Raw genomic sequence first — 25745 nt, 5'->3', positions numbered from 1 at the left:
CTAGTCTTTTATTTAAAGAGTTTCATAACCAAGTGCCAAAGCTCCAGAAATTTGCAGGAGAAAGCCAAGCTAAGCCTATATAAGAATGGCAATCGCATTATGGACATCCCATTTGAAAGACAAAACTCCAGGCGGATCCCACCATGGCATAAGAGTTCGTAAGAAGAGTACTATGATTGGGGTGGTTTTCCAGTTTACTTTTGGGCATTTCTCCTCTGAACCTCCTTCTCTCACTTTTCTATCACCTTGGAGGTGATAGCCTTTGAAAGAAAAGTAAAGTGAAGGTGCATATACTTGATACATGAACCAAGTTGGAATAATATTACCGCATCTTTTCACATGATCAGTACTTTGGCAAATTTGTTTCTATTTCCCAGTGAATGATTTCAATATTGACTTCTCCTTCTCGTGTGTTGGGATCTAGCTGTAGTTGTTACTCCAATGGCTCCGGGTTTCCCTTTTTTAATGCTTTTTTTTCTTTTTTTTTTCTAAAGGTTTTTTGTTTAATTCAAGTTAACTCGAAATAACTCGGAGTGACTCGGCCGTTTCAACCCATCACGATGACGTATCAACCGATTTCTCGGCTAGTCAAGTATCTCGGTATCGTATCGGGAGGGCCCGAGAGGGTAACGACTCCGCCGAGACCTCTTGTCTTTGAACCATGGGAGGCAACGAAAAGATCAAAATTTATAGTGTGATTCCATTAGTGTATGAACTAAATTTGGATATGAGTTGGAGGGCCTGTAAGTCCACTTAAGCGCTTTTCTGATTTGCTATTGATCCTGCATCGTCCATGCCATTGTCAATGAAATCTTTGCTTTTTTGTTCAAGGGAGTAATTGAGACTCAACAAAAACTCTGATGGTTAGACTGATGCTTAATAATGAATCCAAAAGGAAAAAGCAAGATTAAAAAACTAATTATGTTTTTGTTGTTCTGTGATATTGGTTTACCACTGAAAATGATCGATATCTTATTTGAAAGGGACCATATATTGTTCTGATCAGTAACTGATCTGAAGTGTCAATGCCAAATCTAGCGGATGCTGATAAAGTTATTTCTGATCGGCGCAGGTCAATCATAGAAGCTACAATTTAAGCATCATATATGCAATATATGATCTTCTTTCTTCGCTACTATTTGTTAAGTTTCTTTTTGCCCGCTCATTGTTACGATGTTCCTTTTTAACAACTCAAGTGAATTGAAAAGCTGCACTTTCTTTAATGCATGCACTTTGGATGGGTGAGTGATTTTCCACTTAGCATTTAGCTTTATACAAGCCAATTTATGGAAGTCATCACTGGATATTTCATTACAAGCATAAGATTTTCATTTCATGAGTTGCTCTGGAAAACTGATTCTTAAATGACAACTTGCAGGAACAAAGAAACATTTGGTGATTTTAGTGGCAATAGGTAATCAATCTTGGCCTTTGCCTCTTTCAGACTCACACTTTGTAAGCCTTTCTTGTTCCCTCCCAAGTTTCAACCTAACATCTTATTTTGGCTTGCTTGTACACTGCTGGTGGTTTGTCAAATCTTCATCGCCCCCATATACCTCAACTTTCATTCAAATAGTTATCCAAACAAAAAAGTAAATTTAGCCCCTCTAATTAAGTAGTTGGAATTTTGTTTGGCATGCTCTTGTTCTACATAGAGCTACTTCTGCTGGTGATCCTGCTATTTTAGTAATTCTTGCCTACTTCTCCCAAGGGAAGTACTCATTTCTAGGTATTTGGTGTAAAAGGGAGAAGTTCAACAATGTTGGAAGACTTTCTCAAGAATTATGGATCACTGGCACCCTGCGATAAAGAAGATGACTAACTCCTTCAAAATCAAGCTAGGACAAGGTGGCTATGGCTGTGTATACAAAGGAATGTTACACGATGGAAGTCCTGTGACAGTTAAAGTTTTGAAAGAATCAAAAGGAAGTGTAGAAGAATTTATCAATGAGGTGGCAAGTATTAGCAGGACTTCCAATGTCAACATTGTTACTCTTCTGTGTTTCTGTTTCCAGGGTTGCAAAAGGGCTCTTATATATGAATCCATGCCTAATGGATCCCTTGATAAGTTCACTCACGGTGGACGATCCTCTACACATCATCAACTAAGAATGCAAGAACTGTACAAAATTTCAGTAGGAATTGCACGAGGATTGGAGTATTTGCACCATGGATACAATACTAGAATATTGCATTTTGATATTAAACCTCATAACATTCTTCTTGATAAAAATTTCACTCCCAAAATCCCGGATTTTGGCCTGGCTAAACTTTGCCCTGGTAAAGAAAGCATTGTGTCAATTTTAAGCGCAAGAGGAACCATCGGATACATAGCCCCGGAAGTTTTCTGCAAGACCATTGGAGGGGTATCCCACAAGTCAGATGTCTATAGCTATGGGATAATGGTTTTCGAGATGGTTGGAGTAAGAGAGGACACTGAAGTTGGAGTAGTAGATCATAGCAGTGATATGTACTTTCCCGATTGGATATACAAAAGACTAGATCAAGTTGATGAGTATGCAATTAATGGAGTTATGACTTATGAATGAAGAGGAGAAAATACTTGCAAGGAAGATGATCATAGTGAGCTTATGGTGTATACTAACTCATCCTTCCAACCGACTTTTCTAATCTGCGAAAATACTTGCGTTTCTGCCAAAATCTGTTTTCTTTTCTAATGATTGTTTCTAATTATTCAGATTAGAAGCTTCAAAATCCGAAATATAGTCAATCAAAAAATATAATTAAAGTTGTGATTTCTTCACGTTATAACTACAATAAAAAAGGGGTAAGTGTCAAATGACGAGGAGTTACAATAATTCTACCTTCAGGACATAATATTTGTAAATCACCACTAATTAATCAATAGACACTGAGTCCAAAACGAAGCCTATTGCCTCCAGGAAACTGTTAAAACCCAAAAGAAACGCAGCTAGGTTAAGAATCTAGATGAAATTTTGTTTGATCAAAAGGCTAAGAAGAAGAAAGAGAGGGTGCTGAAGTTGAAACCAAAAGTGGAAGAAGACAACAAAATTTATGAACTAAGTGACTTTGGCGATGATGCCTCACAGGTTGCCATTGATTTGAAGGATTCAAAAGGGGAAGCACAAGTTTTCATGTTGATGATAAATGTGGATGATATGACTCAACTTCGAGTGAAACACCGGATGAAGCAGAGAAGATTAAAAACATGCACCCTTGAAGTAAAGTAAATAAGAAATGAGGAGGTGACGAAAAGATCAAAATTTATAGTGTGATTCCATTAGTGCATGACCTAAATTTGGGTATAAGTTGGAGGGCTTGTAAGTCCACTTAAGTGCTTTGCTGATTTGCTATTGATTCTACATCATCCATGCATTATCAATGAAATCTTTGCTTTTTGTTCAAGGGAGTAACTGAGACTCAGTAAAAACTCTTAACGGTTAAAATGATGCTTAACAATGAATCCAAAAGGAATAAGCACGATTAAAAACTAATTACCTTCTAGTTATTCCTGCGATATTGGTTTACTGCTGAAAATGATCAGTATCTTATTTGAAGGGACCATAAATTGTTCCGATCATTAACTTTTGATCTGAAGTGTCAATGTCAAATCTAGCGGATGATGATAAAGTTATTTCTGATCGGTATAGGTCAATCGTCAAAAGCTACAATTTAAGCATCATACATGTAATACTGTGATCTTCTTTCTCTACTACTATTTGTTAAGTTTCTTTTTTCCCTGCTCATCCTTACAATGTTCCTTTTTAACAACTCAAGTGAACTGAAAAGCTTCACTTTATCTATTGCACGCACTTTCCTTTTTGGTTAAATTTCCAACTACTTAGAGGGGCTAAATTTCCTTTTTGGAATTTTGCACGCACTTTATCTATTGCAAACCATAAAGGAAATTTAGCCCCTCTAAGTAGTTGTACCACATACAGCTGCTTCTACTAGTGGTCTTGCTATTTTAGTCATTCTTGCCTACTTCTCTTGAAGGAAGTACTCATTTCCAGGGTAGCAAAAAGGCTCTCATACAAGGATTCATTCCTAATGGATCCCTTGAGAAGTTCGCCTATAGTGGAAAAATCCTTGACAAACCGTCAACATGGATGGCAAACATTGTACAAAATTGCAGTAGGCATAGCTCGAGGATTGGATTTTGCACCGTGGTTGCAATACTAGAGCACTACATTTTGACATAATGCCTTGTAACATCCTCGTAGATAAAAACTTCTGTCCCAAAATCTCTGATTTTGGCCTTGCTAAACTTTACCATCAAAAAGAGGGCATTGTCTCAATACTAGGTGCACGAGGGACAGTTGGATATATTGCTAATGAAATTTTTTGCAAAAACATTGGAGGGGTATCTCGTAAGTCTGATGTCTATAGCTATGGGATGATGGTTTTTGAGATGGTTGGAGAAAGAAAGAATATCGATGTTGGAGTAGATCATAGTAGTGAAATATACTTTCCTCGTTGGAGTTACTCAAGACTAGATCGAGGTGACTAAGAGCTTGGACTGTATGGAATTTGGAATGAAGAGCAGAACGAACTTGCAAGGAAAATGATAATAGTGAGCCTGTGGTGCATACAAACTAATCCCTTGAGCAGGCCATCAATAAGTAAGGTTGTGGAGATGTTAGAAGGGGAACTTCCAGGTCTTGGAAATCCCTCCCAAACCTTTCTTGTCTTCTCCAGCAGGAGCATCAGAAGATTCTTCAACAATATATCCATCTGGAATAGTCTCATGATTTTGTAATATTAGCAATTTCACCGAAAGAAGAACTGGACTCCTGTTTCTGCTAAAATTCCACTCAGTTTCATTTTTAATCCCAAATAAAAGTTTAGAGATGAAAATGCAGAAGCTCCCCCTTCATGCCTATAAAGGCAAGTAAAGAAGACGCTAACACTATGTAGATGTAAAGACCACGTTTTTGTCATTTACTAGTTTTAGACCTCTAGAGGTGTCAGTGAACTTGATTCTTGAATTGATAAGTTTACCCTTTATCGATATATGGTTAAGAAAAAAACTAGATGATTCTTTTTCCTTGTTAGTATTGATTATAGTTCATAACTGTGTGGAGTCTACAGAATTCACCTACATAAGTTCTCTTGATTTTTACTTGTAATCATCGTGAAATTATCAGTTGAATTGAACTGTCGAAACAGAGAAATTATCCGTTGCATCAGAGCTTGTCAAGTTCTTTCCTGTATTTTTTCAGATTGAGAAATGGTGACTGCAAATCTCGAATGGTCAAACAACAACTGCTACCTTCATATGTGCTGCTTGCCAGACTGATATTCCCCAACTGAAGGCATATCAGTTCCATATTCTCCACTAACTTAAAGGTCAAAGCCTTGGCAAGGTTCTTTGCTTTGCTCTCATTGTCTTGACAACCAAGGATGCCATCGAATGAAAACGGCTACTGGATTTGAAGTGAATTGCACCTTGAATATTTCTGCTCAATTTTCGCTTTGATCTTTTTTTTTTTTTTTTTGAGTCAGCCAGAGATATTTGTATCTACTGTGGTGTCTGACCAACAGATGTGACTGTAATATATTTGCCACTGTGTCAATAGAAAGCTCTTGAGAATTAGGAGATTGTGAGAGCATTGACTGATCGATGGGATGTTGCATATTAGTTGAGCTCCCAAATTCTCAAGTTGAAGATTCTGATTTTGAGCCGAGCCGTATAATCATAATCACGGAAGAATGGGATTGGAATTCAGAAATTGAAGTTCTTAACGAGTGGAAAGGAAAAGACTAACGGCCAGTTTTGGGAGCTTAGGATAGAAAAAAACAAAGAGAGAAAAAGAAGAGGAAAAGAAAGGATTGGTTAGGGAAAAATAAGAGAGAAAAGACTCAAGTGTACGGGGAGTTGGAGAGGTAGAGAAAGTTTGTAGTTGTAATTAGTTTTACAAATGTGTTCCTTTAAAGAATGATGTGTGTCTCTTTTAATTAAGGATTAATCTTTCTTACACTGACAGTGTTGGATGAATGATAACTATGTAAAATTTGATTTTAAAATTCAACTTTTACACACATGTCATGAATCAAGCAATAATAGTATATACACTGTCAGTGTATATAAGATTTACTCTTTAATTGAAGAATGATGTTACAACTTATAACGGTTGTATGTACTAACAATTCTTTTGGTAAATAACACTTTATCCTCCTATGGTATAGCTAATTATTACATAATCCCCCTATAGTTTTAAAAGCTGTATATAGCCCCATTATAGTTTGGATTAAAATTTCAAAGTGACGGAAATAATCATCCATAACAGAACCTATAAAAATATCAAAATTATCCTTGTTTAAAAATTAAAATGGATGAAGCGATCAAAATACATAAACATAATATGTATGACATTCTAATTCCATATGATTTTATATTTTACTATATAACCCCCTTATGATTTAGTAATTTATCATATAATCCCCTTATGATTTTCAATATATATACATAACTCCCATGTGGATGGTTAATAAATAATTTTCAACTTTACATAGGGGTATTTTTGATATTTTAGTTGACTCTATTATGGATTACAAATTCCGTCATTTTGATACTTTAATCCAAATCATGAGAGGGTTATATATAACATTTGAAACCATAGGGGGAATATGTAAAATAATACTAGACCTCAGGATGGTATAGTGTAATTTGCCCTTTTTCTTTTGGTATAACTTGAGAAAAATCACTTATATGTTTCAACAAAGACAGATTGCTAGAGAGTTTTGTGCAATCCTTCAACAACCTTCTCTGTTTTTTGCGGTGAGTAATATCTCTAAGGAACCTTTTATCTGAATATAAACTTGTAGTGGTTAAAGAGCAGACCAATATCCTGATTTTGCACTTGAGTCTGCAACATGCTTAGGTGTTTGCTTTCTGATTTTAAGCCCTGTTTTCTGGGCTCTGTGTGATGATCTCCTGTAGTGGAACTTGGACATGGTTGAGGTTCTCAATTGATGAAAAATGACAATAGTATCAATTGGCTAGTAATCTCAATTTCAGGAAGTAGTTGATTGTGTTTGGATAACGTGCTCGATGAAGCTGATAAGTTTGTATCACATACTATGACCTCATTATTTTTGCCAATTTACAGGCCTTTGATGGGTACAATGGAAATGCTGCTGCAATTTTTGATAGGGATAATTTGTTGAATCATATTTTGATGGGCACAATAGAAATGGTGCTGCAATTTTTGATGGAGATATTTTGATGGGCAGGAAGAAATAGGAAGCCTTTGGCATGGTAATAACAGGCTATTTACCACAATACTACTTATCCATATGGTAAGAATGATGGTCAATAAAGCTAGAACCTTCTGTCAGCATATAGTTTCCTAAAGCTAACTTCAAGAACTTGAACCTTGGCCTAGGAGACAATTTCTGACACGACCCGAAAATATGACATGAACCTAACACGAAATTAATGGGTTTGGGTTGAAGTTTTGGGGGTTCGGGTCGAACCCGATGAACCCGAAAAGAAAACAGGTCGATTTCGGGTCAACCCGTGGTGACCTGATATGACCCGTTTACAAATTAAAAATAATTTAATAAACATAAATATTATTTTATCTAGCTAAACTAAATCATTCTTTTTTTTCAAAGGCATTAATTACTTAATCCTAAATGAATTTATTTACCTTGTGTGAAGTTAAAATTATTATATTTGGACAAATAATATAATTCGTTTTAATTTATTTTATATTTGGTTTGGGATAAAACACTTTTACGGTGTTTAATTTATTTTGGATTTGATTTGAAATTATTTATTTAAATTTTTATTACTTGATGATGTAATTAATTTTGTGAGAAATTGATTTTATTAGAATTTATAGTGATAAATTAATAAATTAAAATTAATTTTCGGGTCATTTCGGATCGACCCGCCAACCCAAAATTTTCGGGTTCGTGTCAGATATACTGACCCGTCACGGGTTGACGGATCGGGTTCGGGTCAACAGATTTTTGACGGGTCGAATCTTGGCCCGACCCGCCAACCTGATTGGACCCGAATTGCCACCCCTACCTTGGCCCGTTAAGGTCTTTCAGGAAAATGAGCTTTTCATACTAGCTTGTAACCCTCCACTTCGAGCAACAAAAAAAAAAAAAAAAGAATTATGAAAGGATAGAACCGCTCAGGGAAAATAGAAAAAGAAAAGGTCTCGCGTTGGTCATAGACAAGGGGCATGTGCGGTTGAAGCTGAAATATCCAACATCTACCAAGAAAAAGAAAAAGAAAAATCATTGGTATATAACATCCAACCCGATCGGACCAAATAGTGATTTTGGGTTGACTATTTTGATTCCGTAGTTTCAACTTAAAAGATTATTAGGCCAGTTCGTTGGATGCGCATATCACAAATGATATCAGAACAAATCTTGCATAATTTTTAATGTCATGTAATGAAAAAGCATTGGTATATAATGTTGGGATCATCAGATTACTAATAATTTTTTTATTTTAAACCCGTGATTTCAGTTCAAAAGGTTATTATCCCAATCCGTTGGATGCGGGATTAAGCACCACATTGGACGGCGGCCATCACACACAACTGAGTGGATAGTTGGATTTTGCGTCATAGCATTGGTATATAATTTCAGAATCCATCGGATCACTAATAATTTTTCATTTTGAATTTGTGATTTCACCTCAAAAGATTATATCCATTTTGAACCTGTGATTTCAACTCAAAAGGTTATTATCCCAACCCAATAGATGCGAGACTAAATGCCACATTGGACATCGGCCATCGCGCACAATTGAGTGGATAGTTGGATTTTGCGATAACGCAAAGTTTTAAAAGTGAAAAATCGACCAAGGAAAAGGAAAAGCATTGGCATATAATGTCCAACCTGTTGTGTTACTAATAAATTTAGATTAATCATTTGGGAAAATCACCAATTTAGTCCTCAAACTATTTTACTAAAGCCGATTTGGTCCCTAAAAGTTTTATCGCACCAATTAAGTTCCTTAACTAAAATGCTTGTGCCAATTGAGGACTTATACGGCGTCGCCACCCAAAACTCATGTATCTGTACAGAAAACAATGGCCAGGCAAGGGCCTTTTTGGAAGTTCGCAACCTAATTTCTACGGAAAGCAAGACAGAGCCCATTTTGCGTCCGAATTGGGGGAAACCGTGAAATTAGGGATTTTCCAAGACAGAAACCCATTTTGCATGCAAATAGCGGAAGAAATTGGGGGTTTGCCCCTATTTGCTTGTAGAAATCTTGAAATTATTTGAAAACCGCGAAGTCTCATTTGCATTTTTCAAGTTGGTCTTCTGTGATGCTTCGGAATTCATAGCCCAGTCGTGTTGTATTGTCGCACATGTCTTGGCTGCTGAGGGGTTGAGGTTGATGGCACAGGATGTTCTCTCTTGTGTAAGTAGTAGAATTGGTGAATGTAGGAGTAATGAGTTGGTAGAGTTTATGTGGAGAGAGCATAGCAAGTATGAGTCAGATTTCTCGGTTCTTGATTCTTTGATGAGGGCGTTTGTGAATGCAGATATGGGTTCCCAAGCATTGAAAATCTGGGATAGAATGAGGGAGGTCAGAATTAGACCAAGTTTATCAGCTGTTAGCATTTTCTTTGCGCTGCTAATTAGAGTTGGTGATTATGGTAGTGTATGGAAGTTATTTAGAGATATGATCCAAAGGGGACCTTGCCCGAATATTTTTGTGTATAATGTGATGATTCTTGGCTTTTGTAGAAAAGGGTGTGTTAGAACAGGAGAAAGCTTGTTGTTTTTGATGAGGAAGTATGGTTGTGAACCTGATGTTATTGCACATAATTTGCTAATAAGTGCATATTGTGTGAGAGGCTGGACATCTCATGCTCTGAATTGGGCGCATTTTATGGCGGAAAGCGGTTGTGAACCAAGCACTGCCACATTTGTTACAATTATTAATTCACTCTGCAAGGAGGGCAACATTGTAGAAGCAAGGAAAATGTTTGAAGAAATGCAAGAAATGGGTGTTTCACCAGGCACTGTGACATACAATGCTTTGATGGATGGCTATGTAAAGGCAAGAGAAATTGGTGAGGCTAATATGCTCTATGAGGAAATGCGGAATATGAGAGTTGCTCCTGATGGTATAACTTTTAACATTTTGGTTGCAGGAAACTACAAATATGGGAGGGAAGATGATGGCAACAGGTTCTTAAGGGAATTATCTATGATGGCTTTGATTCCTGATTGTTCAATATCTGACATGTCCATTTCAGGATTGTGTTGGGCAGGAAGGTTAGATGAGGCTTTGCACTTACTGAAGACTATGCTTGAGAAGGGCATACCTGTTAGCATAATTGCCATCAATTCGCTCATTTGTGCTTACAGCAGAGCAGGACTGCATGAGAAAGCTTTTGAAGTGTATAACATAATGACAAAATTTGGTCTTACTCCTTCTGCTTCCACATCTACTTCTCTGCTGATAGGTCTAACTAAAGTAGGGAAGCTTCAAATTGGATTGGATATTTTCACTGGAAAAATGCATCAAAATGGTAGAACGTAGATGAACTATTTATTACCACTGATGCTAGCAGCTATATTCTGTCTTGGAAAATCCCTAATTTCACAGGTTTCCCCCAATTCGGATGCAAAATGAGCTCTATCTTGCTTTCCGTAGAAATTAGGATGCGAACTTCCAAAAAGGCCCCTGCCTGGCCGTTGTTTTCTGTACAGATACATGAGTTTTGGGTGGCGACGCCGTATAAGTCCTCAATTGGCACAAGTATTTTAGTTAAGGAACTTAATTGGTGCGATAAAACTTTTAGGGACCAAATCGGCTTTAGTAAAATAGTTTGAGGACTAAATTGGCGATTTTCCCTAATCATTTTGAATTTGTGGTTCCAATTCAAAAGACTATTTTGCCAATCCATTGAACGCGAGGTGTTACAGTAAGTGTTTTTATATAACGGTTCTTAGTGGTACTAATCGGCATCATCAGTTCGGTATGATTTGAACCATTCATTTGAAAACTTACCAAAAAAAAATACCAAACTGATATAGCCCAATTTAAACCAGTAGAGAGGTTCTGGATTTGTTGATCACTTCAATCTAATCTAATACATATATGTAAGCAAGGACTCAGGCCATGTCTTGGCCTTACTTATTTAAAATGTTTATTTAAAAAATTCTCATTGTGATACATTTTGTTTTCCTATTTCATACATATATTCACGTTTTTTATTTTTCAGATTTAAGAGTTTTTCCAAATCTATATGTTAAATCTAATGATTTTTGAAATCAGATATCTGTGACATATGACTTATTCTATGTATCTTCTGTCATTAGTTCAACTTTTTTTATCAAGCAAATTGTATTGAACAATTTTCATCTTATTTATTAATAATATTGACTTATGTTTTATACCCAAAATAAAAAACTACAATTTCTCAATCATCATTTTTTCTTAGCATAATAGCTTAGCTTACAATTTACCCGATTTCCATCCTATTAGTTTTGGTAGTTCATATTCTTTATTTCACAAGTGCAAGACATTGGGCATTCACTATGTCATTAAGCTTAAAGATGTAGCCGTTTGCTTCTTGATTGGATGATTTCAATAATTTGCTTTTCTTTCCTTTTGCATTGGACTAGGGCTGCAAACGATTCGAGCCGCTCGCGAGCGGCTCGAATCAAGCTCGAGTCGAGCTCGTTATTAATTGAGCTCGAGTCGAGCTCGAGCTCAGAATATTAAGCTCGTTAGCTCGCGAGCCGGCTCGCGAGCTTGGGTATATATATATTTTTTTTTTATTTTTATTTTTATTTAATAATAAAATTACGTATATTATATATATTTTTTTTATTTTTTATTTTTATAGTAAAATTACGTATATATCCTTAATATTTTATTATTTATTAAGAAAAAATATTATTTTATTTATTTTTTTTAAAATAAAATAATTATTTTTTATTTTTTTTCGAGCTCGAGCTCGAAATTTGCCAGCTCGTCGAGCTCGAGCTCGAGCTTGGTAAAATTTAATCGAGGCTCGGCTCGATTAGCTCAAAGCTCGACTCGGCTCGGCTCGTTTGCAGCCCTACATTGGACTAAAGTATAGGATGATATTTGTTGGGCGTACACCGCCCCCTTTCTCGCTTGTCAAGGAGGCCAACAGAATCCGACATTTAACACACAAGCGCATTAATACCCGCACGACGGCATTTCAATTATTATTATTATTAGTGATAAATGCACTCCCAACATGTGCACAATACAAAAATACACGATCGAGTATTTTATGTAAAAAATTTTATTGCTGAAGCACTTTATCTCTTAAATTTTTTTCATAAAAAATTCCACATTAATAGTTATATTGCTTGGGGATAATTATGTTAAAAACATATGCTTAAATAGTTGAAAGATAGTTAAAATAAAAGTTGTTTTTATAAGAGTAAAATTAAATTTCATAAAGTACCAATAAACGTTTACCCCAAACCCCTTTCTGTTCCTTTATATATAGTATAGATTATTATTATTATTATTATTATTATTATTATGTAATTGCATTCTAATTGCCATGTCAGGGATCTACTCTCACGAGTGCCTTGAATAAAGTTTTCCCCTAAAGCAAATACAATAAATACATACATAATTTACATTTGTAGATTATAACTTAAAAGATTGTTCACTCCTCTATCTCACAACTGGTAAAATGCTGCATTATTTGTTCTTTTCAGCAGCAATTTATGGAAAAGAGAGAGAGAGAGAGAGAGAGAGAACCAGGAACTGGAATTTGCAAAAGATTAATCGCATCACCACAACCTGGAAAAGCCTTCACAGAACCAGACAAGAAGCTAGCAAAAGCATCATCCAGCATATAGAGAACTCTGATACACCTTGCATGTTCTTCAGAGCGTGTAGCACCAAGAATCTGGAAAAATAGTAGCAGCTAACTACTCAATGTCCCAATGCTCTGCATGTATACTGTATCTTAGCAAAATTAAGCTATTAGAAAAGCTATTAAATGGAAAGCCAACCTGTTATGTTAAATAAAGACAGCTTCAAGCCATAGAGAAACAACAGCGGTAGGAAAATGAAAACCCAAAGATTTCTCGCTGGTGCTTTATCACTTGAAGCCGACTACAAATCAAACAATATTTTGAAGCTTGTAAGGATGAATGGTTCCAAATGCCGTCCCATGCATCAAAATCTGTGAAGAAACTTTCAATAATATGGTTGTCTATGTACATCGCATGACAAATGGTTATATTAGAGAGATAAGTCATACAAAGAAGCTTCGTCACCTCACTATTACCTCAAGCTTACTACCAGGAGACAATTGAATGCAGAAACATGGTTTGTCTCTTGCCATAAAAGGCTTGGTAACCATGGGGATGACGCAACGAGTTAAAATAACTGGACTCCACTACACTATCAAGTTATTTTAGACCACATTTTTAGCAAAAACAAAATTTTCCTTGGTGAATTTTTTCTCCCGACATAGGACTACAAAGAATAAACAGACGATGAAGGTAGATGTTCTTATGCTTGAGAAGAATATAAAATGAAAATAAAAAAAAAAATCAGATAACTAACCTCAAACCCACTGGACACGGTAGTTATGTCTATCATGCTGCACTCATATGCCTAAAAACAGTGATAGACTTCTTGTGCTCATCATCATCAAGGCCTTTGGACCTTTCTTTTTCAAGCTACATCAAAACAAGATCAATGAGGATCAAGAGCTACAAAGTTAAAAAAGAAAAACAGGGGGAAAAAGAGGAATAAAAGCAAGACATTTCAAACACATATACCTCAGCCTCCAACTCAGCTATTCTTCGCAATGATATTTGTTCAACACATGCGCGTCTTTTGCACTCATCCTCGAGTAATCCTGTTATTTGATACCTTAATTCAGCCATTTCCTGTGCCAAGTCCTCGGCTTCTTCTTTTGCTTTTAGCTTTTCCTCTTTTAATTCTTCCTAGCACCATCAAAATAAACATCTCAGATATTGTCTGTCAAAATGCATGACCACTTGCACTTCTAATTATCATACTGTGGTTGACTTGATTGCTATCAAGTTCACTAATATGACAAATCATGTCCTCATGGAAGTGTAAACATACCTTAAGCCGTTCTACAAGAAGTTCATATTGATGCACTTGATGTGACATTTTGTACATCTTTTCCCTCAGTTCTGCATCTGAATCTCCTAAGACTACAAGTTTCGAAGGGAGTGGTCCCAAAATTTCTCCACAAGTTCTTCAAAACAAATACAGCAGATATAACATATTAAGTTCAAAAAACCAAAAGAGAGAAGACAAATAAATTATAATAAGATGATGAAGAGTTGGTATTCAACTAGAAAGCTAAAAACTTAAAAATAAGTGACCTAGTTGAGCATACAGAATGTGGAAGTTCAATTAGGATCAACATCCAGAAAAAGGCATGTCATTCATGAATAAGTATGGTTATTGTCTTATAATTCCAGCCAGTTATCAGGAAATTGGGGTAGGAAAAGAAAATTCCCGCCACATGTATTCCAGAGAGCTTCCTATCCCTAGTAGCAGTTTGAAACTTCCAGAATTTGGCCATGAAGAATTTTATTGGGGGATAGGAAGGGGGGGGGGGGGGAAGAAGAAGAAATGAGAATAAGTAAAACCAACTTTCATTTCAAAATTTTTTCACATTGTCAATTCCATAATAAGCTGATAAAGAGTTGACTTCCACAATTCAATTCTAACCAACTATTCAGAGGCATCTGGTGATGGTTTCAAGTAATTAAGACACATTCTTTACCAGATCCAGCAATCTAAATTTGGCAAGCATCAATTCACCTTGCAATGATATCACAAAACAAATTACTATCTACTAAAGCAGACATTGATGACCTACAATGTCACCCAATTTATAAGTCCTCCAGCCTCATTTAAGTTCTTACCAACTAGTGCATTATCATTTAACTATGTTGCTCGGACTCTTCACTTCACCCTGCTGTATCCATGTCCAACTCTTCATTTTGCACAAGAGTTCCCATGTCTGCAGGACTCTCATACCCGAGTCCGAGTAACATAGACATTTAACAAGCAAGACACCTCCCCGAAATGTTGGTGGCTTTTAAACTTTTGTAGGGTAAGAATGCATCAAGTGCTACCCAAACCATGAAGCTATTGTTTAAGATTTATCAACTTTATTGCAATGACCTCTCCTTAAGCTGACCCCAAATATGAACAACAATTTTTGTTAAGGAAAATAAGAAATGATGAGACTTTAATACCTACAAATGTATGTACACATATAAATGTATACTTGTTAAGTGCATATCCAGGCTGCAATATACCTAATATATTCTCCTAATTCACTCAAGGACAGGTCCTTGTCCACTGGAGACCCTTGAAATTGTTCTTCCACCTTTTGGCAAAACACTTTTGTGTCCATTTTGGATTTTTGGAACATTAAAGTTAGATCTTTATTTTCCTTTCCTAAGCACTGAATGGTCTTCTTTTCATCTTGGAGTTGATGCCTAAGGTCTTGAATCAAATTATTCATCCGAGCATTCTCTAGGGCTGTTTCTTCTTGTAATTTCTTAGCTTGGAAAAATTTCTGCTCCAAGGCTAATAAATCGAGCTTCATGCTCTCTATTTCGCATTGATAATCTAGTCCAGCAGATGAAATTGACTCCTCCAATCTATCTATACACAGGATCGCTTTTTGTAGCTCCACCTCTTTATTCTCCAATTCCTGCATCAAGAAGGAGTGCTCGAAGTTGGAATTTCTCAACTCCTCCCTTAACCTTATGACCTCCTCCTCTAGAATTTCCATGTTTGCAAGTTTCAACTGAAGACTGCAAACCTGCTCGTCGAGACAGACTGCTTGTGTGTTTCTTGCATTTAGTTGATCCTGCAGATAATCTGCAAGGATAGCATTGAAACAGAAGCTTTAGGAAGACCTCCAGGTTAGGTGAATGGAAGATAAACTATAGCCTGATAATACACTTGTTGAAAACAAGGGAAGGGAAAAATACTGTACATATATCCACTTGGAATGGTCCAATGAGAAAGAGGCCACATGGAAGTTCATAGGGTAATCTACAACTAGTAGGTGTATCCTAGTAGCTGACAGAATAGAAAATCATCTCTTGCAACCTGAATGTATGTGATGTACTTACGGCAGTTAGGGGTTTTTTAAGCGCTGCATCCCCAACAAATTCCATGCTTGAGAAGAATAAAGAAACTAAGCAATTAAACAGAAGAAAACAAGAACATTAACACGCATGAGAGAAAATTTCTCTGTTAGCAGAACTTCAGGTTTTCAGCAACCTCCAAGACTACCAAATAAAGTGTGGAAGTAAAGTATTAGAGGCCCATCACCAGAAAACTCATACCAAGGCAAAAACGCCGCCCTATTAAAAGTTGAAGCATTAAAGCAAGCTTCTGAATATCTGAACATTACAATGGGAGAAATATATGGCCTGTAGAAAGCATTAAAGAAGCCTGTACATTACTAAATAATCATCTTTTCTCAGAATAATTTTCTAAGGGTGGTTGATGAACATAATACTTGAGAAGATACCAGAGGCGTGCTATCATCTACTTCTCTTCAGCAGACAGATTCTAGAATTTTACAAGCAATAAAAAGAACTAAGATATTGGAATCTGTGCCACAACTTCTAGAACAGTGATTGAACAATTAAATGCATTGAAAGAGAAGTACAAATAGCACCTATTTCTTGGGAAGAATTGTTGAGCTCTCTTTCTAACTGCTCTATGCGTTTCTTGTCTTCTGTTTGGGCCTCAGACAGCGTCTTCACGTGAAGTTCCAGTCTCTGAATCAAAGGAACTTAAATAGTCAGGCCATTATTAGAAGCTGCTTGTGTCTTGCTTCATCCCAATACTGGCTATACTTGGTAGTGTAAAAACATTTTAGCAATCCAGTAGTTAGATAACTCTCACGTTCACTTTCATCATATTCAAAAATAAAAGACAAGACAAACATTACCTCATCTAAGAGTCATTAACGACAAAATTTGACAAATATTGCAATTAATAAGCATTTCTCTGCTATAAGCAAGATAGGTGGACACTAAAAAGAATTTCCAATACATGGTACTTTTGTCGACGACCTACTTGAAAGGTAGCAAGAAAGACGTATACTCCAAGTCTTACACTCAAGTAATATTACGTACAAAAGCACTCAGAATCTAGATTTCATCGCTGCTACAATCAGAAAGCTAAAAGCAGCAATGTAACAATTAACAGAATTTTAAGCACTAAATCTCCAGCAGCTTTTGACTAATATAGTGCCACAGATATGAGTTAAATGATAACCTCAACCATGGAGGGTCTTACTTTTGCTTATTAGAATGCGATTGCAGACATGCTATATCCCAAAAGCAAGGAGTTTTAAAGAGATTAGAACGTGATGCATCATTGTTTATGCAAATTTCTTGAATGGAGGAGTTAAGAATAAAGAAATTACTCTAATCAGTTCAAAGCTCTGAGATTGTGAATCCTTCAACTTATCCTTTTCTTCCCTCAACTGCAACGAAAACATAGAAAGCAGAAAAAATCAATGATACCAGCAGCAGAAAGATCTCCATTCAACATGACAGATCCATCATCTTATCCACAGTTAGCAGCTTACATAAGTACCAATGAGCAGAAAACATCTATACCAAGTTATAATACTAAAAATTTACAAGGCCGTATCCAATGCATAGATTCCTCTCTGGACTAAAGAAAGAAAATAGGCAACAGCTATAGGATGGAAAAGATGAAAATGTCCAAGATTGTGATGCAGTCACTACCAACAGCTCAGACAGAGCATTAGAAAAAGAAGTAAATTCACTTTATAGCTAGTATCTAGGTCCCACACAATTCACTAGAGTGCAAGAGCAACTGGACTCTTCTACATTTCTTCAATTTCTCTTGATGAACAAATAAAAGGTTTTCATTAATGTTTTAAAACAGTAAACCAACAGTAAAATTTTCATACACAGAGACCGGCACATGATTATAATGTTCTCTTCAATGTTTCTGAAATTAAATCATGAACTAAACACTAATGTAGAATGTTTGATACAAAACTTTTTCTTTCCAACTTAATCTTCATTCCAATTTTAAATTAAGCAGCAATTACCAAATTCTGTGCAAGATAAAAGGGAAAAAGATAATAAAAACTGAAACTTTTACCTCTTTACATCGAGTCCTAAATTGGAAAAGCTCCTCAGCATCAAAGGAATTCTCACTACTACTGCTGGATTGACTAGACATCTGCAAAACATAAAACAAATACCAAAATGAACAAATTCAAAAGAATACTTGTTTCTTTAACCGAATTATGCATATCTCACCTGCTAAAACTCCTGAAACAATTCATTGACGCAAAAACAATTGCAAAAAAAAAAAAAAATCAGCAAACTGTGTTCAACAAAAGGTTTCTGTAAAGAAAAAAAATAGAAAGAAAATAAAAATAAAGACTTTCTTCTTTGCTTGATACATGCATTTGTGGCCAAGGAAAAAAAGGTTGTGCAAGAAAATTCATGAAATGGAGGGATTCTTGATGACCCATCATTGTTACTTTCTAAAATAATCATAAATCTTCTGCTAATTCAAGATTAAAAAAAATCAATATACTCATCGATGACGGGATGGGAAGGGCATACCTATTGGTGCTTTGAAATTTCCAAAATGATTTTCTATCGGTATGTGAGATTGAATTTGCAGGAATTTTTAGTGAAATCCAAGAAGAATGAACCTGAATTGAATTGACTTGAAGAAGGCTGAAAAAAAGAGATTTAAAAGTTTGGGAAATTTTTTCTACCAAAAAAAGAAAATTTTGGGAAATTTGCTTAGCTGATTATAGAATGAGACATCAGGTGGCCAATTAAATTGAAAAGGGGAAAGTAAAAAAGTACTCAAAATTTCAAAAGTAGGGACCACTAATTAGCTAAGTTTTCATGTAGTGGGCCGGGTTGATCGTATTAGAATACGAATGGACTTGAGCCTGGACCTAGACTGCAAACACCGGAGGATTCATCATAGTCAGATACGGGAGTTGGACGGATGTCAGAAAACCGTTCAAGAAATTTTAAAGGCTCAGATCAACTGGAACGAACATGAGCGGTCAAGAAGATGTCACGTCCTCTATAATAAAAATAGAGATGATCACAGCGTAATACTACTATAAGTTACTACGTCATTTCAATAAGCGAAGCAAAAAATGAAAAATAGAAAGAACTTATCTTACATATGTATAAAAAGCTAAGACTTCTACTCTCAGGTTTAGCCACGTGGTGGGCTGAAGAGAGGGAGAAAAATTTTCTTCCGTTTATGCCCTGAGAATCTTGATTAGTTCTCCGAACAGTGTATCATTGGTGAGGTTATTTTTGTCTTGTTACATGAAATTACTAACTTGTCCAGAGAAAAATAACTAGCCCCAAAACAGTAACTAACTATTGAGGGTTATTTCTGACTTTTTCCGCATATTCTTTTGCTTTACTTCTCAGTCTTTACCGGCATGAGCTCTGTTCTCCACTTCTTGTTTGTCTCCATTATGCAAGACAAAAAGCCAACAAGTCAAACAACTTTAACACTGATGGCAGGAAAGCAACACACTCTATTTGTAGTTCATTTTACAACTTTAGCCCATCATTTTTTTTCTTCTTCCTTTCTCTCTCTCTGTTTCCCGTTTCTCTATTTTTCCTTTCTTCTCTTTCTGGTTCAACGAAGAAAAGTGACAAGAAGCCAAAAAGTCAAACAACTTTAGCACCGATGACAGGAAAGCAAAACACTCCATTTGCACTTCATTTTACTTTCCCCACTTTTCCTTCGCTTTCCTTCAGTAATTAACCAAGAAAGACCTTCACAAATTTCAATCGATGTCCCAAAGATCACAACTTTCGATTTACTTTCACTACAAAAACCAGAATGATTGAAATGAGATGACTATGGTGAAAACACCCATCTCCTCTTGTGATTTTGTGAGTTTATAGCCATTGAATTTGTTTCTTTGTTGTTTTATATTGACTACAAATTAATTGTTTGGTTCCTAACGCTTGTTGCCATTTTGTAGAAAAAAGTTGCAGATTTACTTCTCAGTCTTTCTCATCTCTTGCCTTTTTTTTTTTGGTCTAAGAAAGCGGAAACTAGCATTGCCCAGAAGTGGTTTTTGACTTTTTGCCTAGCATTCTTCCCCTCTCCTTCCAATTGTTTCAGCTTCGTTTTCTTTTTGCTTGAGAAGAAGCATGTTTGTAGATTTCATTTTGTTGTCATGTTCAATTCGAGGGTGTAGGTCTATCATGGCTGAATTGTAGTCTTAGAATCTATTGCTCCAATATTTTTTGATAGAGCAATGCATTCTAAGACTTACACTTACTAGGACCTACCTCACCTGCTAATGACTGCTATTAGCAGAGCCACAAAGTTGTAAATCGTAGCTTGACGAGCTGAAAACGCAGTATTAGAGTCCACTGCTCCAATATCTTTTGATAGAGCAGTGCGTTTTAATACTCATATGTCATATAAGTCTCTCTAGCAATGAATAATATGTACAGTAGTTCTTAATACTCATATGTCATATAAGTCTCTCTAGCAATGAATAATATGTACAGTAATTCTTAACATTCCTTTTCTATATGCTACAATTTTTGCGCCCGAGTTTTGTTGTGTTTCACCTGTTAATCATACTTTTCCAATTGTAAGTTTGTTTGCTTTCACTTATTAACTCAATGTATCCTTTATATGACTGTAATAGAGCTAACTAATCGATAGATTGCTATGTATTGGAAACAAAAGAGTAAGCATTTCTTTCTACACCTTACAAATGAGTAAACAGGGACAATTTGTATTTGAAATTCTCCAATTGATGATTAATATTGTTCAATATTTATTGTACAGGATTTTCTTCTGTTTGCATCCTCTTATAGCTCACTATACCTGAAGATATTCAGCTTAGATTCTTTCCTATTAAAAAAACACATTTCAATATTTTTTACACAATACCTTGGGCATTGGTTGTGCCTTGCACAGCCAGAAATACTCTAGTTCTATAACATTTTGTTGGCCGTTGATGAAATTCCAAAGTTCAAAATCCAAATTTGAAAAGAAAATTTTGGTGGGACTAGGATTTAAAACTAGTATTTGAATTTTGAAAGGATAGGAAGAAATTGGTGGTAGTGGATTTTCTTAGAACAAAAAATAGGGGGTCAAACATTCACAAACAAAAATCTATTTTATTTGAAACAATGATGCTGCAGTTCCTTGTTACTCTCTTTTCTCACAAATTTCCCAATAGAGTTTTAAATCTCCATCTTCCACTCACTCACAAATAAATTTTGGAGGGAAGGGGTACAAGAAATAGCTGTGGAAAATCCGCAGGAGCAATATAGGTCGATTTAACTTTAGAATGATTGAGAGAATCATTCATCAGATGGCAAATATATGCTTAGAACTTGTAGGCGACTCATCTATAACCCAAAACATGGACGACTTTGTTGAAGGTAAATGCTGATATTATAGACAATTTGGTTATCATATTTGTAATATATAGTGAAAAATACTTTGAAAATTACAAGGGTTATGTAATTACCCGTTTTTGGAGAACACGCGTATCTACAAAAATTGTCTTTTTGTTCACAATTTCAAATACAATATTTATTGTTTGTTATTTCATAGCTACATATGCATTTGCTACAACTGTGCTCCTCAAATTATTGTTTTCCTTTTTATAATGGATCATTGAATTAATAATCTCTCTACACATAGCTTACCAAGGATATATTATGTAATGGTGATTTTAAAGTAATCTTGCTTAGTTATTTCAGAAAATTTATTATCTGGGTCAGTATAAGGAAAGTTGAATGAGTGGATGCAATAAACTCTTTGTCAGTAGTAACTGAATGGTTAGACATATGGTTATATTATAATAAGCGTTTTGTTGTAACTTACTCATAGTTATTCAGTTTTTATATTGTACACATTGTTTATTATGATTTAACTATAGTTATTTAATTTTTACACATTATTATTTTGTTTGTACACGTTATTGTCTATTTCATTCACATTAGCATACTAATTTTTGAACCACTATATGAGCTCTTTTTGCACACTCAAAGTATGATTATTTAATTTTTACACTATACATATTGGGTATTATAGTATACCCTTAGTTATTTTGTTTTTACACACTGTTATTTAATTTGTAAACATTATGATTTATTTTGTACACATTCTTTATTATAGTTTACCGTTGGTTATTTAATTATTACACATTCTTTTCTTATTTGTACAAACTATTATTTACTTTGTACACTTTGTACAAGTTCTCTTTGTAAACTCAAGCATAGTCATTTAGTTTTTACACTACACACATTATGTATCATGATTTACTCTTGGTTATTTAGTTTTTACATATTGTTATTTTGTTTGTATACATTGTTTTTTACTTTGTACATAGTGGTTATTATGGTTTACACTTTGTTATTTAGTTTTTACACATTATTACTTTGTTTATAGACATTATTGTTTACTTTATACACACCATATAAACTCTTTTTGCACATTAATGTATGGTTGTTTAGTTTTTTACATTGTTTACTATGTAGTTTTTACATATTGTTATTTTATTTGTACACATTATTATTTATTTTGTACATGCTAGCATATAAGTTTCTAAATCATTATACAATCTCTTTTAAGTATATAGGTGGATCAGAACCCGTACAATTGGTGCCTCATCTATGATTCAATATAGGATATCCTACTGTGACCATTCTAACTTACAATTCCATCACCGAAGATGTTCGCCTTCCATGACAATCTCCATGCAAAGCATGAAGAGAACAATATTTATGTATTTAATTTATCAACGTTACTTTTATAATTGCATATTTGTATTCGGAGAATGTAACCAATTTTATTTGAATTAGATTGGAACTTATTAAGACTAACTTGTATAGATCTCACATATAGGTGGTCAGCAACATTTACCATTGATGCCTCATCTAATTTTCAGTACAGAATACAATGTTGTGACTATGTCAATGTACACTTTCGTATGAAAAGCTAAGAAACAGTATTCCACTAAACACAAGTTAACAAATACTGAAAAAACCCCACGGGCAGCTCGGGCGGACTTCACGTTCTTCGTTAAGGCGTCGGTCCTGGTTTCGATTCCGAGCTTGGACTGCCTGGGGTATTTTCCTGAGGATCGGTGGGGCCCGCTCTCCTCGGGGTTGGTAGGATTAGTCGGGGTGAGCCGGGACACCTTCCAACTGAAAAAAAAAAAAAAAAAATACTGAAAAAACCCACAAGTTAGATCCGTTGAAAATGTTTGCTTCCATGACGAGCAATCTCTTTCAAGTATACAAATAGATCGAAGCGTATATCATTGGTGCCTCAACCACTTCATCTAGCCTTTCATCTAGCCTTCAGTATAAGATATCTTGTTGTGATCATACCAATGTACAATTCCATCATCGAAAATGTTTGCCTTCAATGACAATTCTCATGTAGAGCACAAAGAGAACGATATTTATGTATTTAATTTACCAATGTTGGTTTCATAACTGCACATAGATTCGGAGAATGTAACCAATTTTATTTGAATTGAATTGGAACTTATTAAGACTAAAATACTTATCATCTTTTAATTCTCGATATAGTCTATGAATAACTGTAGTTGACCAATATTAATTATTTTATGTAATTCAATCAATTTCATTTGAATTAGATTATAACTTATAGAAACTAAAATACTTGTCTTATTTCTATTCTTCATACTAGTCTATGAATTATCTGTAGTTGACCAGTATTAATTTGTTCGTGTAATTCAATCGAAATGTGATTATATTCAACAACTTGTGAATCTATACTAACAATGACTCCAACTTGTTGAATAGGATGTATAATGTTCAGAAGATCACTTAAACTTGTTGCTGAGATTAGAACCAATTAGATATAACTTACAATCGACTGAATACAATTTATGCATATATTGACATGGTGTACCAACCCAACCGACATCACAAAATTGACCAATAGGAGTAAGAACAAGTTCCAAATTGATTGCTCACTGTCTAAACTTACTCCATACTAACAAGATTTACAACATGTTTCAAATTGATTACGTTTTGCATGATTTGTACTACATACAGTTCAATCATTCTACAACGCTCTTTAGTTTGGTATTCTACAAAATGGTTATCAAACCATTCTGATGGGGATAATTTAGATAGAAAGTCATGTATAAATATGTTGTACAATACGTAGTGCTAGTGCAATAAGCTAATAAAATATTATTATGAAATTTCAGACAAAAGATGGTTAATGCAATATATCCACTGAACAACTAGAAGTCCCACATACTTTCAACTTTACTATAGGCTGATTTTGCAACTTTGCCTGCTTCAATTTCTTCTCTTTGTTTATTACCTTTTGGATGTACTTCCTTTCCTATGTGCCATCCTGTACATATTTTTACATTGAACCTTGCCCAACCAGTGAATTCAAAATTATAGAAACTAAAAATAATTTGTAAAGTAGTGAATATAGAGTATTTTCCCAATAATAATAATACATGGAATAAGTACATGTAAAATTTTCTTCCAATTAATCAGTTTTTTTTTTATTTTTGTATAAATTACTCCCCTTTTCAAACTTTTTAACACATGAACTCATAAATCTTATATGTTAACAGCCTAAATACATACTATCTCATTATTTTCTACTCTACCAATAATTGTGACGCCACCTAACTAATTGTATATTTTATTATCAAGCTAGCATGAACTCAAAAACTTACCTAGCACGTTTAAATATTTATCTTATGTTTAATTCCCTTTACATTAATGGTCAAAATTACAAGTAGTAATGACCCCACTTATTTTGTGTATTATGGTTTACTCTTAGTTATTTAGTTTTTACAAATTATTATTTTATTTATGCACATTGTTATTTACTTTATACACATTGATTATTATGATTTACTAATGATTATTTAATTTTTACACATTGTTACTTTATTTGTACATTGTTATTTATTTTGTACACACTATACAAGTTTATTTGCAAACTCACAAGTAGTTATTCAAATTTTTCACTAGACATATCTGTATTATGGTTTACCTTAGTTATTTAATTTTTACACATGTTTTTTTGTATACACATTGCATAAGTACTTGCTGTTTTGCAACAACTCTTGTATTATTCGCTCTTCTAAATTACTTCTTTCACCGCAATACAAATAATTATTGCCCACACATGTGGTGTTTAGCCATCAATAATAGTTTGTTGTTTTCTTGCCCTTGAATAAAGTCATACAAATAAAAACTAATGGTTTGGAATAGCGAACAATCTCAAAACAGAGTAACACTTCTATCCTTTATTTTAGCATGTAAATGGACCAAAATTTGTCAAATTACATTTTTTTCGAAAAATAACTGCAGTCATCAATCACATGCACAATTTTCTTACTTTTTCATTTGTCACCCCCACAACAAAGGATGTCCTCCCTTCACTTGAATATTAACTGTTTAACAATTTACACTCAGTCATGATTTTTCTTCCTTATAATTGCCTCTGCTTCATGCCGTAGATAGATCAGATTATGTAGAATTTTCTATGGACTATCTAGCAAGGAGACTTTCGTACTCTTGATACTTTCATTTGTCATACAAATAAAAACTAATGGTTTGGAATAGTAAACCATCTCAAAACAGAGTAACACTTTCTATCCTTTATTTTGGCATGTAAATGGACCAACAATTTGTCAAATTACATTTTTTTTGAAAAATAACTAAAGTCA

The 25745-nt window shown here is 34.7% G+C and overlaps 3 protein-coding genes across 5 annotated transcripts; 2 read left to right on the top strand and 1 right to left on the bottom strand.

Annotated features, from left to right (window-relative positions):
* Positions 1-1784: 1784 nt before the first annotated feature.
* On the top strand, positions 1785-4741 carry LOC113769285 (LEAF RUST 10 DISEASE-RESISTANCE LOCUS RECEPTOR-LIKE PROTEIN KINASE-like 2.4). Its single transcript, XM_027313747.1, has 2 exons — positions 1785-2519; positions 4496-4741. Exons 1-2 carry the CDS (start codon positions 1785-1787, stop codon positions 4739-4741), a joined length of 981 nt encoding a protein of 326 aa, XP_027169548.1.
* An 864-nt stretch (positions 4742-5605) lies between these two features.
* Positions 5606-10510, top strand: LOC113769284 (pentatricopeptide repeat-containing protein At1g09900-like). Its single transcript, XM_027313745.1, has 4 exons — positions 5606-5719; positions 6926-6946; positions 7095-7181; positions 9185-10510. The coding sequence occupies exons 1-4, from the start codon at positions 5606-5608 to the stop codon at positions 10508-10510; spliced, it is 1548 nt and encodes a 515-aa protein (XP_027169546.1).
* Positions 10511-12529: 2019 nt separating this feature from the next.
* On the bottom strand, positions 12530-18752 carry LOC113768418 (intracellular protein transport protein USO1-like). Of its 3 annotated transcripts, XM_027312765.1 has the most exons (11): positions 18607-18752; positions 18134-18214; positions 17421-17480; positions 16665-16767; positions 15795-15853; positions 15283-15683; positions 14069-14204; positions 13756-13923; positions 13538-13653; positions 12979-13151; positions 12530-12872 (listed from the first exon to the last, which is right to left on the bottom strand). In XM_027312765.1, exons 2-9 carry the CDS (start codon positions 18212-18214, stop codon positions 13570-13572), a joined length of 1092 nt encoding a protein of 363 aa, XP_027168566.1. In that variant the 5' UTR covers positions 18607-18752; the 3' UTR covers positions 12530-12872; positions 12979-13151; positions 13538-13569. The 3 variants fall into 3 exon arrangements, with proteins under 3 accessions (XP_027168566.1, XP_027168563.1, XP_027168565.1); XM_027312762.1 differs by having other exon boundaries at positions 15283-15853; XM_027312764.1 differs by having other exon boundaries at positions 12979-13081; positions 15283-15853.
* Positions 18753-25745: the final 6993 nt, after the last annotated feature.

Source organism: Coffea eugenioides, chromosome 4 (genome assembly GCF_003713205.1).
Source record: "Coffea eugenioides isolate CCC68of chromosome 4, Ceug_1.0, whole genome shotgun sequence".
NCBI lineage: Eukaryota > Viridiplantae > Streptophyta > Magnoliopsida > Gentianales > Rubiaceae > Coffea > Coffea eugenioides.
This window is presented reverse-complemented; position numbering and strand designations above follow the sequence as displayed.

Excerpts from the sequence above, each read along its gene's own strand:
- LOC113769285 (XM_027313747.1), top strand. The coding sequence starts at position 1,785 with ATGGATCACTGGCACCCTGCGATAAAGAAGATGACTAACTCCTTCAAA. Across the intron at positions 2,520-4,495 it reads TAGATCAAGTTGATGAGTAT|CTTGGACTGTATGGAATTTG; the intron begins GCAATTAATGGA and ends GGTGACTAAGAG.
- LOC113769284 (XM_027313745.1), top strand. The coding sequence starts at position 5,606 with ATGGGATGTTGCATATTAGTTGAGCTCCCAAATTCTCAAGTTGAAGAT. Across the intron at positions 5,720-6,925 it reads ATTGGAATTCAGAAATTGAA|TGGAACTTGGACATGGTTGA; the intron begins GTTCTTAACGAG and ends GATCTCCTGTAG. Across the intron at positions 6,947-7,094 it reads GGAACTTGGACATGGTTGAG|GCCTTTGATGGGTACAATGG; the intron begins GTTCTCAATTGA and ends GCCAATTTACAG.
- LOC113768418 (XM_027312762.1), bottom strand. The coding sequence starts at position 18,214 with ATGTCTAGTCAATCCAGCAGTAGTAGTGAGAATTCCTTTGATGCTGAG. Across the intron at positions 14,205-15,282 it reads GAATTAGGAGAATATATTAG|AACTTGTGGAGAAATTTTGG; the intron begins GTATATTGCAGC and ends TTTGTTTTGAAG. Across the intron at positions 13,924-14,068 it reads TTCTTGTAGAACGGCTTAAG|GAAGAATTAAAAGAGGAAAA; the intron begins GTATGTTTACAC and ends TGATGGTGCTAG.